Below are 15,561 nucleotides of genomic sequence, written 5' to 3' on the forward strand. Positions count from 1 at the left end.
AAAAAAAAACTCTATTCCTGCTTTATTAAGACTGAGCTGGGACAAGTGCCTCAGTGTACAGGGAGATTACGTTGAGAAATAAAAGCATTTTTCAAATCAGTACTCTTATTTGTTTAAGTTCTTTATCCATTTGTAACTTACTTATTGACTTACCCTCGTAGGTTTATTATTTTTATGGCTCTTCATATTATAATGATTTTGTCAATTTGAATTATTAGGGTTAAAAAACTTAAATTAATAGTTATCCCTGCAGAAAACAAAGTACAAAGTTGGTAGTCATATTCAACAATAAACCAAAATAATATGTTCAAAACCAGCTTAATCCAAGTGGATTCTAAAGGGTTCTGACAGGTGTATAGCACTCAGAATTACAGGGTTTTTGTACTTCATCCAGGGACAAAGTCCAAAAACCCAGTTATCCCCAGCTTAATCCAATAACTTCATCACATTTCTCTAATAAGTATTTTTAGTATATTTTAATAATATTCTCAAATTTCTTCTTTGGTCTCTCATGTTTTTTGTTTCCATGAGATTTTATCACTGAGATTGTTTACATCTCATTCTATTCCCCTACACATACACATGTAGTGTACATACATTTAAAATGAATGTTATACAAGCTCTATTAATGTGGTATTTATTTCTGTTGACACAGGATTTTTAATAGACTTCATCTCCACACCAGTTATATCTGGATTTACATCTGCCTACTCTGTCATCATCATTGTATCTCAACTAAAATCACTTTTTGGTTTACGCAAGTTCAAGACAAAAGGTTTTATTGACAATATCAGCAAGCTCGCAGTTCACCTGCATGAAACCAAGATTTGGGATGCTGCCTTGGGAATTTTTTGTATTATATTTTTGCTGATTCTCAGGGTCAGTTTCAGTCAGTAACTTTTACTATAAAATATCTGTTATCTCTGGCCATTCAAAGAGTTTTAAATGTCCCCTAGCCCCTGTTGAATAAAAATAAGAATTAAATATTTTGTATTTACAGTGGAATATTACGGGCACAACTTTAATGTAAATGTGAAATATATAGATTAATTACTAAGACTAAATAAATATCACAAAAAAAACGTGTGAAATACCCCAATTTTTTGTTTGTTTCATTGGTTTCTAATTGTATTCATATCCTTCTGAAGATGGTCTATAGGACTGAAAAATGTAAAAGATAAAAGATTAAAAAAAAACTTTATCAGTCACGCTGAACGGAATTAATTAACCTTTTGTAACCTTAGTGTTTCATAAGAAATAGCAATTTCAAACATTTATGTGAATGTGGAAGTACTCTGATTCCACATAAATAAATTACTGTAGCAGAAATTGGCAGAAAAATTTCAATTTTTATTTATCAGTATCACACATTCTTGGATGATATATTCCAAATACCATTTGAAGGACACTGAAAAAGGTTGCACTTCTTGAGTTTACTGTGTTATCACTGATAGAGGTAGGAAATAACTAGTTTGGAAATATATGCATACTGTAACTATTCTGTGGCATTTGATTCATTTTGCACAGTTGTCACAAAAGAAGTGTACTGGTCATGAAATGTTTTTCACTTTATCTACAATATATTTCATTCCAATAAATATTTAGTGAGTTGTGCTTGAAATGTGTGCAAATTGCACATAGATCTTTTACAGCTCATGTTATTACAATCCAATTTTAAGTATAATTGTAATTTTCCTATAACCTTTCATAAGACTCTCCAGTACTAAGGTTAATGTTGTCTGAAATGTGATTGTGTGTAGTTTGGTAAATGAGTATCAACGTTTTGTAGGAATGTGTTGCCTCCATCTTTGAGGCAGAAGAGATGAAATGGAAGTGGCACATTCCTTCACAGTGGTGCCTCTCTACAATATCCATATGGTGGCACATCCCATAACATCTTCATAGGCAGCTTCATGAGAACCTAAAATCTCTGATCCCTAATATAAATTTTCTCAAAGGTCTGGTCGGTGATTTAATGTTCCATAAGTCTGCAGAAGTACTGCAGAGATATTCAGCAAAGTTAGTAGGTGCATGTTTGCTAGAAAGAAATTAAAAAAAGATAGTTTTAATTTTATTAAAGAAACAATTGTAGCAGCACTATCACTCATATTTTAAATATTTTATGCCTACTAAAACAATGAGCATTGAAGAGGATGTTCTTCCCAATCTCTTCCTTTAGAAGTTCTCAGATGTTCAATTGAGAGATGGCATGTGATGTAGTACACATTTTCCGATACAGTATTTTTATCTGGGCAAAGTCATTCAGCTCTGAGTTATGATAGAATCAATCAGTTGGACGCTATGTTTTATTACCCTGTTCTGTGTGAGTGAAACATTCTTAGTACTGAAGTAATAGTTTTTTCTTCTTTTTTTTTTTTAAGAAAGCAAAAGATGTCCATCTGGAATCTCCTGGAGATGCAAATTTAACCACACATCAAAAGAAGATAAAAAAATGTTTATGGTTTATCTCCATTTCTCGCAACACAATTATAGTGCTTGTCTCAGCAGTCCTTGCATTCTTGTTTGAAACAGCTGGTCTCTCACCATTCATCTTATCAGGTATGCTGAGGCCATTACAGTGATTTCCCCCTTTCTGATTTACAGAAATAAATTTTGTCAGTAGTTAGAGCTAGTGTTAGGCATCATGGTTCAGAGAAACGATTGCTAATTTTATTGTTATATGCATTACTTACTTACGGAGCTGAGCCCTTCTTGAGGAGAAACCAAATCTGCAACTACTCAAGAAGTTCCCAGCATTTTATGGAACCTGAAGGTTCATCACCATGTTCACAAGAGCCCTCCACTGGTCCCTATCCTGAGCCAGATCAATCCAATCAATACCATCCCATCCTATCTAAGATCCATTTTAATATTGTCCACCCACCTATGCCTCAGTCTTCCAAGTGGCGTCTTTCTTTTTGGCTTTTCCACCAATATCCTATATGCATTCCTTGTCTCCCCCATTCATGCTACATGCCCTTCCCACCTCATCCTCCTTGACTTGATCATTCTAATTACACTTGGCGAAGAGTACAAGTTATGAAGCTCCTCATTATGCAGTTTTCTCCAGCCTCCTGTCACTTCATCCCTCTTCAGTCCAAATATTCTCAACACCCTGTTCTTAAACACCCTCAGTCTATGTTCCTCCCTTAATGTCAGAGGCCAAGTTTCAGACCTGTATGGAACCACAGGCAAAATTATACTTTTGTATATTCTAATTTTTATGTTTTTGGACAGCAGACGAGAAGACAAAAGGTTCTGGACTGAATCGTAGCAAGCATTACCCGAGTTCAATCTCATCTTAATTTCTTCCTCAATCAGGTTTTGATTTGTTATTGTCATTCCCAAATATCTGAACTGTGCCACATTTTCAAAACATCTGTTTTCTATCATTATGTCACTATTTTGCCCTGCATTTTGGTGACAAGACAGCAACATATACAGTAGAACTTGGTTATAACGTCATCAAAGGGACCTAAAAATAGTGTCGTTATAAACAAATGTCGCTGTAACCAAATGGGCACTTCCACAGTAGCCTTATGTTAGTCACGTAAAAATCTACCAAAAACCGAGTTAAAATGTTGCATTTTTTAGTGAAATACGTAATTAAGTACAGACTAACGTAACATTAACGTGGAATTGCCCAAATGTTTAATATCAGAGACATATTACAGCGCTTTTCACTGACAATACACACCGCACTAATACTGTATATTAAAGGTAGGCCTACTCACCAAATACAGTAGATTACATCAATTATTGTGCCTTACTGTACCTAGATACGAGTACAGTAATCAGTTATCTTCATCTGTTTCCTGTTACTTTCCCAATACACACTTTCTAAATTACGTTCAATGTCCATATCAGAGAAATTCAGGAATGAAAATGACGTTACATACGAGGTTGATGCATTTGTGCATGTCGTACTAAGCAAGGTATAAAAACAGTTGCTTTATGAGGAATTAGTTCGTACCATTGAATATTTGACGCAATAGACAAGGTGTCGCAGAAACCGATCTTGTTATAACCAAGTTTTACTGTACTTCGTTTTCTGTGTTTACTTCTAGATCAACCTCCTTACTTTCATCAATTAATGTTTGTTTGTTTTTCTTTATGGTATCTGTATTATCACCCATTAGATTCACATCATTGGCATAGACCAGCAGTTGATGTGTCCTGTCTAAATTTAGTCCCACCAGGTTTTCCTGAACCTTCATAATAGCACATTCTATAGCAAATTCAGAAGGGAGTGGCGATTAAGCATCTCCTTGTCTTAGACTATTCTGGATAGGAAATTTATCAGACAAATGTTTACCTGTACAGACTTTACTATAAGTTTCGTTTAAACACATTTTAATCAGGTTAACTAGTTTCATGGGTATCCCAAACTCTATGAGAATATTATACAATACTTCCCTCCTATCTGAATCATAGGCTTTCTTGAAGTCTATGAATAGCTGATATACTCGTACTGTCTCATCGTACTCCTATTTTTCCTCCAATATCTGACGAATGCAAAAGATCTGATCAGTAGTTGATCTGTTATGGCAAAACCCACATTGATGATTCCCAATAATTTCATCTATGTATAGACTTAACTTTGAGAGAAGAATATTGGGTAAAATTTTGTATGAAGTTGATAGCAGCGATATCCCACGATAATTACTACTGTCAGTTTTATCACCTTTCTTTGAACTAGTACAATAATGGATCCCTTCCACTGATCAGGCAATTTTTCCTTATGCCAAATAGAAGTAATTAGCTTATGGCTCTTAGAACGTAATATTGCGCCTCCTGCTTGAACAAGTTCTGCCAGAATTTGACACTACCTGGCGATTTATACCTTTCCAATTTTGCAATAGCAATTTCAACTTCAAAAGGGCTGGGATCAGGTATTGACGGCTCAGCTGTGTGAGCATTTCTACCTGCCTAACATCACTGACCCTATGTACATTCAATAACTGTGATAAGTAGTTCTTCCACCTATTCAAAATGTGGGAATCTGCAAGCAGATCACCATTCCAATCCTTCACTATGTTACTTCTAGGTTGGTAACCCCTCTTAAAGTCATCTATTCCTCTATACAGGTCTCTACTGTTCTTGTTCTTACTATTCATTGCAAGCTCATTAATTTTGTCTTTCAGATATTCCCTCTTTTAATGTTATATGCCCAGAGAAGAAAAATAAAACAGCTCTTATATAATAATTGAAATTAACTCATAGTTTATTCATAATTAAAAAGATTAAAATGGAGGCATCAAGATTACAGGTCACTAATGGAAAAACTGTAGGAAATCATGAATAATGTAGGAAATAACAGTGATAATATTATTAATAACTATATTAGGTGAAGCTCAAATATGTACCAAGTGGTCATAAATGGACAGTAATGCAGATTTTATGAAAGTTATGTCTGTCTTCTCCTATTCTGATTTTTAATTAAAATACCAGTAGGACAGATATATTATCCACAATCATATACATAAAATCTCTAAATATTGCAAAGGAAGTAACACATAACACAAAGCAAGAAGAAAGTTTAATATGTTCATACCTCATATTTTTTAACCAGATGCTATTTTATAAAATTAGACACAACTTTTTTATGTTATAATTTTAAAGCAAATTTAAGCTCTTCCTTTTAACACAGAATTACTGGGTCTCAGGACTTTTTGCAAAGTGGTCTAGAGTTCTGTGTAGTAAAAGACATTTTGGAAATTGGATCTGTTGCCATCTTCGGGTGATGAAGAAAAACACCTACTCAGTTTGGCCCATTAGAAAGAGCTAATCTGAATCACTGGACAACTCCAGTCAGATTTACCCACTATTTCAACATATAAAACTAGGCCAGTTCAGCTGGAGATAACAAAAAACCATAAAATAAAAATTGTCATACAGTACGCATATGCATGGAACTAGGATTAGAAAAGGAAGTAGAAATTTATGTTAGAAACCTAGCTGATAAAAGGTAAGTGCATGTGCACCAATGTGAAGAAATGGGAAAAATTTTTAAGATATGTAATATCTACCACTAGTGCCATCTGTGTAGTAAACCGTGAACACTCGAGACTGGAACCGAATGGAAATGCATGAACAGTCTCTCACGTCATGCAGATCTTCTCTGTGAATTAGAAAGTTAACTTTCCTTGAGAGATGCAAATCTCAGGGCATCATCCCCAAAGGTTTCACCATTAAGACTCCATTCAACAGTCAACGCACATTCAAAATTGTCCAACATGCCAGTTGGGTACTTCTCAGGGACAGAATTCACATCCATTGGTACAATAAGGCCTCACCACTGCAGAAAATCCAGGAACTGGAGAATTTTCTCAAATCATCTCTAGTTAATTCTGACCAACATCATGTCTTCACCACAGTCAAAAGCTCATTTAGGAAAATTTTTAGCAAGCAAAACAGACTCATATTCATAAATTTTCTGCCCTTAATAATCAACAGAATAGGCCTACTCCAGTATCTACCTGCAACAAATTTATTCTCAGTCTTCCTGAACACATTCCCACAGACCTGGAGGAAGCAGTCCTCAAGACAAGTGTGAATTCTTCCATAACATAACCACCCTCCAACCTGGATATGGCATGTGCTGTGGAATCCATTGTTTCCAAGCTTCCACAGACCCTGGGTATGGAGTTCAGATGGAAAATCAGGTCCATGTTAGAGAAGTCTAAGCCTTCCAGACCTAACATGACCACGAAGGAGTTGAAAGCCATAGAATCTTTGAGGCTCAACAGTGATATTAGGATTCTTCAGGCAGACAAGTGCAACTGCACAGTGGTGTTTGATGAATCGAAATACAAGGAGAAGTTGAACACTTTGCTGTAGTCTGGGTTTTATGAACCCTTGCCAAAAGATCCTAAAGCTAAAATTGAAAGGAAAATACAAAATCTCCTTTCCAAGCACAAAACTACTCCCCCCATTGATCTTAAACACAAGTTGACTCCACACCACAGCAAACCTCCACATTTATATGGTCTGCCCAAGATCCACAAACTGGACAGTCCTCTTGAGGCCTATAGTGAGTTCCATTGGTTCCCCTTGCTATGCCCTGGCTGGCTCTATCCATAAGATGCTGAGTCCTTTTGCTGGAAAATCGGGATCCTTCATTAAGAATTCAGGCCACTTTGTAGAGCTGTTGAAGTCTGTAAATCTTCAATCCTCAGGTACCTTCGTTGGCTCTGACATCGTTAGTCTCTTCAACAGTGTTCCAATTGACGAAGCCCTACAGGTCATCAGAAATAAGCTCCACAATGATGACACACTGGCGGAACGGTCTGCTCTGCAGGTGGAAGACATCATGAAGCTGCTGGAGGTTTGCCTAAAACCACATATTTTCAGGTGGACAACAAATTCTTCCAACAGAAAGATGACCTATCACCCATTGTGAGCAACATATTCATGGAGCATTTTGAGAAATTGGCTCTTGAAGTGGCATAACATGAACCATAGGTGAAGCTCCAGTACGTTGATGACACGTTTGTGGTCTGGCCTCATGGTCCAGAACAGTTACAGGATTTCTTCAGCCACCTCAACAGTTTAGGGCCATCCATCCAGTTCACCATGGAAACAGAATCAGACAGTGCAATTTCCTCAACTTCAACTTTAACCATCTGCCACATGTGAAAAGAGGTTTGATTCAGAGTCTGCACAACAGAGCTTCCACCATATGCCAAGGACAAGACCTGGTTAAAGAAATCTGCAGCCAGAGAAGTGATCTCCAGCTCAGCGGTTATCCCCAAGGTTTTGTTGACTCGGTCATTAACTCCAATGGTAGCAGTTGTCCGAATAAAGAGCAAAAGCCCCTGGACTCTGCGTACATCCCATATGTGACGGGTGTTTCTGAGAAGTTCAAATGTACAGGAAATCGATACAACATCAGGACGAACTTCAGAACTGAACTAAACACACACTTAGGAGTTCACTCATGAGAACAAGGCTGGAAAGATATCTGCAACAGATGGCGCAGTGCATCTACAGTATTCCTTGTGAGTGTGGAAGAAGCTACATTGGTGAAACAGGGAGATCTCTAGCTGTGCGACTCCATGAACACAGGCAAAATCTCCAACAGTGTCTACTAGATAAATCAAAATCAGCCCAACCTGCCTATGAAGAGGGTCACAGAGTAGGGATGATGCCAGGATTTTGGAAATTGAAAGTAACAGCATGTATAGGAAATATAAAGAACTGGCCCATATGGCATGCATAACCAATCCAATCAGCCAACCCAGTTTGGACATTTCTCCTATCTGGATACCCCTCATCAACAATGAGGTTTCTAACTCGCAAAGAAGATCTGTATGACGTGACAGACTCTTCATGAGTTTTCATAAGGTTCCAGTCTCGAGTATTCAGGTTTTACTCCACAGATGGCACTAGTGGTAGATATTATATATCTTCATAATTTTTCCCATTTCTTCGCATTTGTGCTCATGCACTTGGTTTTTGTCAGCTAGGTTTCTAACACAAATTTCTACCTCCTTCTCTGTCCTAGTTCCATGCATATGTGTGCTGCATCACAATTTTTATTTTATGGTTTCTTATTATCTCCTGCTAAACTAGCCTAGTCTTATATGTTGAAATTTCTGGGTAAATCTGACAGGAGTTGTTGAATGATTGAGAGTAGCTCTTTCAAATATGCCCAAATGAGTAGTTGTCTTCCTCCCTCACCTGAAGATGGAAACAGATCCTGATTCCAAGACATCATGTGTTCTACTACTTAGAATTCTGGATGATGGAAAAAGTCCAGTAATTCTGAGTCATCCACCATCATCAGAATCCTTTAGAATCTACTTCCTTTTAAGACATGCCATCTCAAGATGACACATGTGGGTCAAGACATGTAAACATAGTAAAAGAAATTCAGTTCAATTTTTAATTGAGTTCCTTCAGAAACCATGCAATACAGATACAATTCACAAAAGTAAGCCAACTCAAATATCATATTCTGGTAACAAAAATGACATTTATAAAGTAAAATGTATGTTGTAATAACAGCAGGATCCCAGCGATCTTAGCTCTCTTTTAAATTGGCTCATTTCTTCAACTTCCCTAATTTTACCTGGTAATTTGTTATATAATTTAATTCCCATATTCATTGCACCCTTCTTGAAAGCATTTGTTCTACAAAACTCATGCATGTTACACTGGATGGTAGTCTTATTAAGATTATTACCAGCAGGGCTTTCATTAGATTATTGGGTAGTTAACTAAAAATTTGAAACAATTTATTTGTACTGATTTGTATAAATATATATAAAATATTTGCATGTAACCATTATGAACATATTATTCATTCTTTTAGTAATTACATTTGGAATGCTGGATGGGGATGGTTATGGCAGATGAAGAAACAGTATTTTGTTTCATTTCCATATATGAATTCGAAACACACAATGGGCAAAGATTGATTTTCTAAGGAAGTAAAAATTGTCTCTTAACAGAATTATGTGTTAATTAAATATTTGTGTTCATGGAATATACATTTTTATGTATGTTGTTTGTGTTACTACTACTTTGATTTCATCATTATGCATTATAGGGCAAATTGAGTCAGGTCTTCCACCATTTCATTTTCCGGCTTTCTCAATACAAGAGAACAATTCTACAATCACGTTCCCTGAGATGTGTTCAGAACTTGGCCTAGGCATCATAGTGATTCCTGTGGTTGCCATATTGGCTAATGTGGCAATAGCGAAAGCTTTTGGTAAGCACCAGTATATGGTTATTTGTATATTACACTTTGTTGGTCAAGAGAATGCCTTGAGCCAACTTATGTCTAATATTTTAGTTATTTGCATGCACATGCGCACATAATGTACTCCTTCCTGTTATGGTAATTGGTCCACAGATCTGAAACCATAATGTATGATAACATACTGCAAATAAAGAACGTAACAAGTCTGAGCATTTGTGATGCAGAAATGATACTGCACAATAAAGAACGTAACCAGTCTCAGCAATTATCAAGTAGAAATTTTGAAGACAGAAACTATAATTTGCTTATAGTCAATGCAGCCATAATGACAGTAATCTCCAAAGGGTTCAGGTACAGAGAATTACTGTATCATCTACTTTCAACACTTGCAGTTGTTCAGAGCATGCTTATGAAATTGACATTAAAAGAACCAAGTCCTCTGACATCTGCAGCTCTTGGTTTTGATTTGGGAAATATTTTGATAAACCATTAATTAAGAATATTATTAATATGAAAATAATCTCCTGTGAAATTCACTTCTAAGCCACAATAATACTTATGAAAACCTTATAATTCTCTGGTTCAATTTTATGTCCAGCTACTGGCCCATCATTTGATGCAACCCAAGAAATGTTGACCCTTGGAGTTTGCAATATATTTGGGTCATGTGTCTGCTCCATGCCAACATGCGGGGCTTTCACGAGGAGTGCAGTGAGCAGTGCAAGTGGAGCTAGAACTCCCATGGTGGGCCTGTATTCAGGTTGGCATTCTTCATATATAACGGTGAAGTGATCATTCTTATTTATTATTCAAGAAGTTCACAGTCCAGATCTTGGCCATGAGACGACTATTCTGATATATCATTTATGGTCATTACCAAACTCCTCCAGATAAATGCAAAAATAGTACCTTAAAGAAAAACCATAACTGTATCCACAAAGCCCTTATTAATTTACAACTGATATTCATGAAGTTTTGCATTACTATCCTAAATAGTGAGACAAAAGAGTTCAGCAGAGAAAAATCAAAAGAACAAAACTGGACAAAAAATGTATTTGTCAAAGAATTTCTACATATATGTAGATATATGAATTGTAGATTCTTTGCAGATTTTGTCTTTAGTATTATATCTCCAGTTTGTTCTTCTTATGCACACTTGTTCTATAAAATTATCATCTTCTTGAATACATTGTCTTGAACAGTGAAAATTCTCTTCTTACAGTTGATTTGATAATAAAACAGGACCATATTGAAAGTCCCAAATTTAAACTTCCTCTCAGAGACTTTTCATGGCTCCTGTAACACTTATCAGCACTGATACTTCGTGTCTCATATAAACTTTATGAAATCACACAGAAGGAAGAACAGAAGAACTTAACTCTTTGACTGGCGCNTTTCGTGCCAGTCAAAGAGTTAAACAAGCTTATATTCACATTAAATGTCCTATAAGCTCACATATCTCTTCAAGTTTTAGCGCTTATAAAATGTGCCTCATTTTCTCCAGGAACCCTGATTGTGCTAGCACTCAGCTTACTTACTCCTTATTTCTACTACATTCCAAGATCTACACTAGCAGCTGTCCTTATTTCTGCAGTTGCTTTCATGTTGGACTGGAATATCTTGAAGATTTTATGGAACTGTAACAGTAAGTAACAACAAAAAGGAAATGACCATTCAGACAGTCCATGCAGATTAAAAGAGTAGCAGTCAATGAAATTCTAACTTTGTGTTGCACATGAAAAACATGTGGGCAGGAATAGGCTTATTGAATACAGAGATTACATTTAGTGTACTTCTTGCCTAATGCAAGCATCATCAAATTGAAGTGACAGAATAAATTTATTCCTTGTCAATTATTAGCCACTTTTCATACAACTTTGCTTTTTAAAATATTTTAAAAGTTTTAAACCTTAAAATCTCTTCCCCATTACTGGTGAATACACACTACATATTTCGACCAACATTGGTTATCTTCAGGTATCTACAAAATTGCTGCTGTAACTGCTGTGCTTCCAGCCGTTAGTTCCTTTTTTGTGTCTTGTGTAGAAGATGAAATAGCCATCACCATAGGACACATATTAATAGATAGGGCATACTGCAAAAAGTTAAACTTTCAAAAAGTTTTTAAACAACAAGTTGCATTAAAGACAGCTGATTACTAACCAGGAATAAATGAATGATGTACAACAGGATTCTATGGTACAGTATTATAGATGAAAGTCACCAAGCAAGAGTAGATATAGTTCACAAATGAAGTAGGTGATATTTTTCATATCTCATTGGCTTCAATGTTCATATATTTAAGATATAAATTTATTATTCTAATACTAGTCATGCTACTGATTTGGAATTACACAGAGTCAGTTATTATTTTTTTTTATATGCTGTTAAATATGAAGGATAATAAAAATATTTAGTTTGGCAGGTGTGGACCTTAATCAGATCTATATTGTAAAATACTGGGGTTGGACAAAATAATAGAAACAATGCAGATACTGTAAACATTTCTTTATTAATATGGTGCTGCACCATCTTTTGCCTACAATACAGCCACAGTCCTTGGAATGGACTCATACAAGTTTTGAACAGTCTTTAGAGCAATTTTACACCATTCTTCATGAAGAACATCAAGTTGTTTTAGAGATGTTGGAGGTGGATCAGAGTGGTTCAGTGAAATTCAAATCTGGCAATTGTGCTGGTCAGGGAAGATGTTGAAGATCATCTTCATGCTCTTCAAACCATGACTGAACAGTTCCAGCTGTGTGAATGGGGGCATTGTCATTTTGGAAAACCACATTGTTGTTCAGAAATAACATCTGGAAAATGGGATGCACCTGATTACCCAACATGTCCGTGTACTCCCTTGCAGTAATTCCATCATGAAGGGTAATAATGGGGCCAACAGAATAGATAGACTTGAAAGGATTCTGACGATGGTGTATACTGTACTNCGTTTTTTCATTCCATCACTGAAAAATTTTTCTGACTTTTCTCGAATCCAGGACTTGACAGCTGCCTTCACCTCANGACGATGGGTGAAGTCCAAAATAAGCCAAAAGAAGTCCAACAGAATAGCACAATATTGCTGCCAAAACCATCACAGAACCTCCCCCATATTTTGCTGTTGGAACCAGGCATTCTGGATTGTAGGTTTCCTTGGGTATTCTCCAAATGTAAATTGTTTTTGAAAGCATAGAGGAAACACCGTGAAGGGTGAGTCATCCGACCATATCATATGCGCATTTCCAGTTGTCTGATGTCCAGATTTTATGTTCATGATACTATCATTTGTGTATCTGAGCATTACTTTCATTAATCAGAGGTTTAGCAGTTTCAGCCCTACTGCTACCATGGATGTTGGATTTGTGATGCTCACATCCGACAGTTTTTGTGGAAACAGGGTCTTCAAGATCAGGTCTGCTGTCACCTGTGTGGCAGTAGTTGTGTGATTTTTCAAACAATCCTTCCCAATTTACAATAATCTTGCGAGATGTCGATACTCACTGAGACATCCACTTGAATCTGTAACAACAAATGTTCACGGCACTTAAAGCGGGGAGTTTGCCTGAATAAAGTTGGCAAAAACTTTTTTGGTAGTGGCTAGTACAGTCCGGTGATGATAGTGCCAAGTGCAGGCCTTTAAAGGCCGTTCGTCTAGCTTCATCTTTTTTTCAGGAGCCCGATGTTCTTCTTTTGCTGCCCCCTTGTCTTCCTTATAGCAGTTCGGTGTTCTTCCTTTCTGCCACTCGACGATTTTTAGTTTTAGGGATAGCAGCGAGCATAGCGAGTGTGACTGGCTAACAAAGCCACAGTGCATGTGGCAGCAGAGCAGGCTGTCTATGGCGCACGCGCTGGCAGAATCGGTGTAGTGCTTGCAGTTGCAGTTGTGTTGAGCTCTTGCTGTCAGTGTATCTGTAACTAATGCTGGCATCAAGTCAAAGTCAAAGTCTGACTTTGCCTTTGACTTGACATTGTGGGAGTTGTCTCTTGTCTGCTAGATTGGTGAAGTTGTGTGTTAGAATGTGGGAGGTTCCCACATCATCTTTCTCTCAGTGTTGACTTTAGCCCACTGTTCACTGTTGTCTTCCCATGATTTGTGTATACCAACATGACATTAGAAACTATAGCTCTCAATACATTTAATAATGTGGCAGTTTTATCACAGATGCTCCAGCTAAAGGTGCACCAATGATCTGTCCTCTTTCAAAATTGGACAAGTCTCCACGTTGCCAATTCTTTCACATGGTCTGTCATTCAACGCAATCACCCACGCACTGCCTTGAGAACTACCAGTATTACAGAATGTAAACAAAGGGTAGAAGAACATCCAATGTTGTCAACTGAAGTTCTTTCATTGTAGCCAATGCAAACAAATTCTATTCCTCAATCTCTTACTGTTTCCATTGTATTATCCACACTCTGTATGCATCATTTTCGTTTTTTGAGAAATTTGATAAACATTATTTATACTTGTATGTCTGACTTTCAGCAATTAAAATTAAAGTAAATTGAAAATCTTCACTGTAAGTGTTCAGTTCCAAATCTCACTAAAATGTGTTCAATAGCTTTAGAAATTTTAAAAATTTACAGATACAAATATACGTTTAGAGTTATCAGCTGACTATGCATTTTTGTGCCCTTTGGTAAAGAACACAAATAACAAAAGAAGTACACAAAATTACCAGTGCATTTCTTTGACGTTTATTGAGCTTATTTTATTACTTGAATATTTTAATATATCCATTACAATTTGCTCTTTGGTGTGCCTTAGTTTGATGCCCTGATCTTATGCTCTGTCATCCTTCTTAAATTACTATTCCTCATAATGCTATATTTTAGCGTCCTGTTGCACTGATTTAAGTCCATGANTCCTCTGTGACAGTCCACACTTGCTACAGTTCTCCGTGGATGGTGTGGTCCTCTTCAGTCATTTCGGAAGGGTGACTGGTTTATTGGAGAGACTGATTTATTAACATGTTATGACTTGTTTCTCACATCTGGACAGAAAATAACTGCCTTGTTTTTGTTTACATGCACTTTGGATGGCTGGAAGGGGACAAGGTCACATGGGAGGCAAGTCTGTAATTTGCCGAAGATGTGAATTTTGTTGTTGGCATGTGTAGCTGACATAAAGTGTCTTTGGAAGGGTGTAGCTGGACCCTTAACTAAAGAAAACAACCGCTCTCACATGTGGGGTTCCGAGTTCTGTATCTTGGGAACTACATGGGTAGGCTGAAAAGTAATGCTAACATGCTTGTAGAGCGCGAACAAAAACAAATAGCAAGATCGGGCAAAAAGTACATTAAAGTACAATTCTTAAATTTCAAAAGCATATATTTATTTTTAAACATAGTCACCATTAAGGCTAACACATTTCTCCCAACGTGTAACACGTTTTTTCATTCCATCACTGAAAAATTTTTCTGACTTTTCTCGAATCCAGGACTTGACAGCTGCCTTCACCTCATCGTCCAAGGTGTAACGATTACCCTTGTGGTCTCTCTTGAGTAGAGGAAAAAAATAAAAATCACAAGGCGCAAGATGGGGGGAATAAGGAGGGTGTGGAATCGGTTCAAACTTCAGGTTTCGCAGAGCCTCTTCAGTTGCGCGCGAGGTGTGTGGACGAGCGTTGTCATGTTGCAAGATTATTGGCGCTAGGCTGCCTCTAACATGACAAACTCGATGCCGGAGGTGTTTTAGAGTCTGTATGTACTGAGAAGAATTTACCGTTGCCCCTCATTCCAGAAAATCGGTCACATATACTCGGTGAGCATCCCAAAACACAGTCAAAAGAAGTTTTTTGGCGGATGGTTGTGTTTTGAACTTTTTCGCCTGAGGAGAAGACGGATGTC

The 15,561-nt window shown here is 36.9% G+C and overlaps 1 protein-coding gene across 7 annotated transcripts in view; it reads left to right on the forward strand.

Annotated features, from left to right (window-relative positions):
* Positions 1-15,561, forward strand: part of LOC111873289 (sodium-independent sulfate anion transporter) — a 43,375-nt gene that overhangs the window by 14,481 nt on the left and 13,333 nt on the right. For 6 of the 7 annotated variants that reach the window (XM_023867878.2, XM_023867877.2, XM_023867876.2 and 3 more), the window contains exons 4-8: positions 656-879; positions 2,382-2,559; positions 9,554-9,718; positions 10,308-10,469; positions 11,214-11,354. In XM_023867878.2, coding sequence (XP_023723646.1) covers positions 656-879; positions 2,382-2,559; positions 9,554-9,718; positions 10,308-10,469; positions 11,214-11,354 — 870 coding nt within the window. The remainder of the gene's footprint in view (positions 1-655; positions 880-2,381; positions 2,560-9,553; positions 9,719-10,307; positions 10,470-11,213; positions 11,355-15,561) is intronic. The other variant, XM_023867875.2, reaches the window with a different exon arrangement.

Source organism: Cryptotermes secundus, unplaced genomic scaffold (genome assembly GCF_002891405.2).
Source record: "Cryptotermes secundus unplaced genomic scaffold, Csec_1.0 scaffold131, whole genome shotgun sequence".
NCBI lineage: Eukaryota > Metazoa > Arthropoda > Insecta > Blattodea > Kalotermitidae > Cryptotermes > Cryptotermes secundus.